This window comes from Rhamphochromis longiceps, linkage group LG23 (assembly GCF_057381845.1).
Source record: "Rhamphochromis longiceps isolate RC_006_pf linkage group LG23, R_longiceps_female_GT1.1, whole genome shotgun sequence".
Taxonomy (NCBI): Eukaryota; Metazoa; Chordata; class Actinopteri; order Cichliformes; family Cichlidae; genus Rhamphochromis; species Rhamphochromis longiceps.
The window spans coordinates 43,480,235-43,485,064 of record NC_140578.1 but is presented as its reverse complement, the minus strand read 5'-3'; the positions used below and the strand labels follow the sequence as shown (position 1 = coordinate 43,485,064).

Here is a 4,830-nt window from a genome sequence, read left to right as displayed (position 1 = left end):
TCAAATGGTAGTTTGAAGGATGAGTTTGGACATCAAGAAGAGGAAGTGAGTGAAGGCAGAGACATGCAGGAGTATAAACAGCTCTGGGTAGTAGGGAAGACTTACCAGATGGCTGGGATAGTACAGCTTTATTGAGATAAACTGCCAAGAAGGGGTTTGACGTCTTCTCTGCACAGAAGAAAGGGAAAAAAGAAAAGTGATTTTGAAAGTATTTGAAGGAAGAGATTTACAAAGAAAAAGAAGTGTAGTTAGCGAAATGAAGAAAATAGACCAAGAAACTGGGAGGCTAGGCATGTAGCAGAAAGAGGTGACAAAGGAAAAGGCTCAGTGCCACGTATGTGAAGCTGGACCCCAAGGAAATGAGGGAATGAGACTTGCTAGGCAGAGAGTGAGTTTGAATGGATGTTCAAACCCAAAAAAAAAAAAGATATATTCACATAACATAGATTGAAAGAAGCTGCAGGTGGCACAGCAGCTTTAATGTCTTCCAGACAGGAAGTTTTGGAAAGAAATATCATCATTTCCCAGATTTTACTATCTTAGTGTTCTGTAACAAAATCACTGTTGTGCGCATGGTGTTAGAGATGATGATGATTACAAACAAACTTAATGTGCTAGTCGTGCTTTTCTTGAGGGATTTGTCCTTCCACCAGTTTTCATGTCATTGGAATCATTTGTATTCACTGATTCTGGCACTTATTTCATCAAACCAAACTCCAAGTAAATACTTTCGGCTTTTTGGTTTTGTCAAACGAACTAATGTAAAGAATGCCTGGCTGTGCACTACACCACGCAGTGGGAATTTGTCTTCTCCAGTTAAATTCAGGATTAACTTGCTTTATAACACAGACCTCAAAAGTAACCGTTATAACCCCAAACACAAGAAAATGTGATCTACAGCACAGTGAGAACTGGCAACGCTTATCTGGAGGGGTCAGAGTGAATGAACTGGACACCTGTAGAAGCAGGATTTGATTTCCACTGATTTCCTTTCTGATCCGATACCAAGTAAAGTTCAGGGTGGTATCGACGATACTGATCTGATACGATACTCTGTACAAAAACTTATTTTTTTTACTCTATCTTTTATTTTATCTCAAATTATAGCGTCGTAATGATCACAGGACATCAGATTACTTGTTCTTATCACTTAATGATGCAGAATTATCATATAGAAATGAAAAACCTGAAGTTGTGGCTATTTGTTGCCTGCCTGCAGCATTAAAGGACTCCGTGAGAGACGTCTGTCTCGCCCTGGCAGCACCTCTCCCTCTCCTCCTCTTCAGTTCGCCTCAACATACGCTCGTCATATTCTGTGATGTGATTCACTCTGAGGTGTTTGACCAGGTCAGCGGTGTTACCACAACACCTCACATTCTTGCCACATGTATGGCAAACCACGTCTCAGCTGTTCGTGGAGGTAAAATACGTCTGCACATGACTCTGTTTACGCTCAGCCATTGTTGTGAGTGTGCACGCCAAGGGGCCGGACACAATGACGGGTATCGGAGGAATCGATATTTCAGTATCGATCCGCACATCACTAGTTGAGATACGTTTTAAACTGGTCCAAAAAACAAATGCATATTTTCCCGAACCACTGTTCCTTGACTAAGGTGGATAACGTGATGAGGTCAAGGAAGGGTGTGACGGAGATTTGATTGAAAAACTTTGTCGTCCGTTAAAGTTTCACGTTGGCTTTTTCATCTTGAAAGCCCTCTCTGCTCGTGTCCAACCCGTGTGAACAATCACAGATGTGAGAAATGTAAACAAACCGTCCGCAGAACGCTGATCAGGTTATTTTAAGCGCAAGAAAACAAAAACGTTGCGCTCACCGTCGGCGTCACGGACGAGGCCTGGGGGTCCGGGCCCGTCCACAAAGGTCATTGTAACACAAATCATACGATTGCTAATGAAAATGCTATAAAGCTACATCGCAGATAAGTCTCTGGAGTAACAATCAAGGCCATGTTAGTTATTTGATGAATAGTATCTGTGCCACTCATGGCGCATGACTGAGGAGGACGTTGACCTCTGCAAGTCAGGAAAGTCTGCTGCTCATTGTATAAATAAGAGATTTTTCTCAAAAACCAGCGAGCCATCATCTCGGGAGGCTGACTCCAAAGTACCATCTCACTTCAAACTTGCAAAACAAGTCGAGTCGATGCGAGCGCACTGCTTGTTTCTAGTTAGTCTTTAAGGATGACAGCATTAGTCTGCTCCTTTGTATGAAAGAAAGTGAGTCGAGTCCATGTGGTCTGGCACCCACCCACATTTCTCTGCTAGTGATCCATGAGGACTCCACCTTGTTGCCAGTTCTCTTGTGTGGAAGCTTCAGGAAATGACAGCTTCACTCTGACGTGTGTGAGCTGTGTGAGGTCTGTGGTTAGAAGTTTACAGTGTTTGCTCTTTGTGTCGTCTGTAATATGCTCTATGGCTTTAAAAAAATGGCCACATGTTTCTGTAGCTGAATTTGTCCATCTCTGACCTTCTGAGACTGTATTTTCAAATAGGGACGTTCTGACTTTTCTTCACCTTGTACTTCATTCTGCAAATGTTTTATACTCTATTAGAGTTATTACATTATTCTGTTATGCTATAAAATCAACCCCCATATAAGATCGTACTTAAGAAATACATTTAAAAAACCTTCCTGTGCAAATAACCCAAGTTATCTAGAAGAAATAAAAACTGCACCGCAAACCAAACTCAGCTGTTCGACCTGTTGAGCTCGGGAAACTAACTGGTGTTTCATTTTAGTGAGTGCTTTGTTAGATTCCTTCATTTGAACCAAATGAAGTTGATTAAAGTTGATGCATTGATGTGTTTGAAGTGTTTTGTTAGTTGCGATGGATCTCCTGCTGTCTTTTTTCCTCATTATTAAAAGAGGATTTCTTTGAATTTCAAACATCCATTTCCTGTTTATCTGGTCCCGGGTCACAGGTGCAGCAGTCTAAACAGAGAATCCCAGACCTCCCTAAACAACCACTTCCTCCAGCATATCCAGGACAATACTGAGGCATTCCCAGGCCTGCTGAGAGATATAACCTCTCTAGTGTGTCCTGGGTCTGCCCTGGAGACTCCTCCTCATGGGACAGGCCCCAAACACCTCACCCAGGATATTTTTAATTAAAACATCACAAATAAGTCGTCAGGTCTGATGGTCACATTTGTGAGATTCAACCACCATAAAGCAGAGATCACACAGGACACACTGTGTAACCCTCAGCTCAGATGTGTTCAGGACATTTGCTTGGAAGAAGCCGTCTGTGGATAAATCCTGCTCTCCACCTCAGCTGTCAGGTTTATCCAGAGAACGGCCGTCCTGACTTCCAGCAGCCCCACAGTCCTCGTTTCTAATAAACTGGCATCACTGAAATGAACTGTCTGCCTCGCTGTTCAATAATCTGCTCTTTGCCAATTTCCCAGCAGAAGCTTCCACTCATATCAGCATTTTTCTGTGATTCTCACATGAACTAAACATAAAAAGCTGAAGCCAACCTCAGAGTTCCCCGTAGTGAGGAAGAGTTTCCTCTGAGCCACAGCTGAGTTTGATGCGTCCACAAAGGAAGACTGACGGGAGGACAGACTCTGGGAGAAAGGCAGATATTAAAAGATATGAATACAAAGTACGCTGCAACAAACAGGACAGCAGATTATGAAGAGCGGTTAGACCTTCATGTGTCAGTCATTGAAATGTGATCAAAGTTACCTGTTTGACATCCTGATAGAAGAAAATCAGCTTCTTGGATCCGTTTGCAGCAAAGAATTCATGGATCAGACTGAACTGGAAGAATCAGACATTAATGACTCAAAGGTTCAACTCTGAGGAAGGATCACGTCTCTGAACTTACTCTGTCATCAGAGACGATGGCGTCTTCCACCGCCGCCTCCTCCAGGCTGCCGGCGTCTGCCAGCCTGCTCATCAGGTATTTATGTCGGGCATCCAGAGCTGCCCGCCGTTCCTCCTTCACGGCTCTCGCCTGTTTGGCTACTTCTCTCCTCGCCTCATTGGACAGCAGCATCGTCCTTTTACCAGACACCTGGAGAAACATCAGCTCAGTCTACAGACGCAGAGACCAGTGAGAGCTTGGCCCAAACATCTGCAGGTTTCTGAGGACCACGTTTGACCCTGAGTGGAGGCATCGATTCTGAGTGTGACTGCCTAAACTGAGCTACTGTCCCCCCTCCACTGAGACGTTGTCCTGTGATGTGTCATGGGGGGAAGTGTTCCTCACGGTTGGACTCGTGACAAGTTCAGTCAGTTTATTCAAACTTTAAAAAGACGCATTTTCAGTCTCTGGATTTCAGCAGAAACAAATGTGAACACAGCACTTTTTGATTGAGTATAAAAGGATGAAAGAGTCAGTGATTAGTAACATTGTTGCTGACTGATGCTGTTGTAGAGCTGTCTTTGGATCCTCACCTTCCTGGAAGCCTTCCCTGGATTGCTCATATATCATTAACTTGTTTGTGTTCAGTAGAATCAGGTGTTGTGGATGCAGGTCGTAGCTGTGTGAGGCCTGTACAGTCAGCGCTGTGTGAGCGCTGTGTAACGTTAGCTTAGACTTCTTTCTGTTGTTATCATCCTTCAGGTTAATGTTGTTGTCATTATGCATCACAGGAAGTGTGGGTGGCTGTTAGCCTCACAGCTCATGGAGAGTTGCTGCTGCTCTGCCTCCTTTTTGATGTTTCTGCTCTTTGTGGCTTTGTGTTACTTTGTGTCGTGTCTGAAACAAAGTGAGTCCATGTTACTAACTGTAGTCGGCTCTCTGTCTCGTGCACAGCTGACTGTTGTCTGAATGAAAGTATTTTTGTACTTTGTGTAAT

The 4,830-nt window shown here is 43.7% G+C and overlaps 1 protein-coding gene across 1 annotated transcript; it reads right to left on the bottom strand.

The window, feature by feature from the left end:
- Positions 1-4,830, bottom strand: LOC146642754 (dynein axonemal heavy chain 5-like). Its single transcript, XM_085399321.1, has 4 exons — positions 3,855-4,830; positions 3,713-3,787; positions 3,502-3,591; positions 1-168 (listed from the first exon to the last, which is right to left on the bottom strand). Exons 1-4 carry the CDS (start codon positions 4,053-4,055, stop codon positions 1-3), a joined length of 534 nt encoding a protein of 177 aa, XP_085255447.1. The 5' UTR covers positions 4,056-4,830.

What these genes read in the sequence shown, in the direction of transcription:
- LOC146642754 (XM_085399321.1), bottom strand. Translation starts at nt 4,055, where the DNA reads ATGTTTCTCCAGGTGTCTGGTAAAAGGACGATGCTGCTGTCCAATGAG. An exon ending in CCATCGTCTCTGATGACAGA is followed by an intron (nt 3,788 to 3,854) that starts GTAAGTTCAGAG and finishes TGATTCTTCCAG; the next exon opens with TTCAGTCTGATCCATGAATT. An exon ending in TCTATCAGGATGTCAAACAG is followed by an intron (nt 3,592 to 3,712) that starts GTAACTTTGATC and finishes CCTTTCTCCCAG; the next exon opens with AGTCTGTCCTCCCGTCAGTC.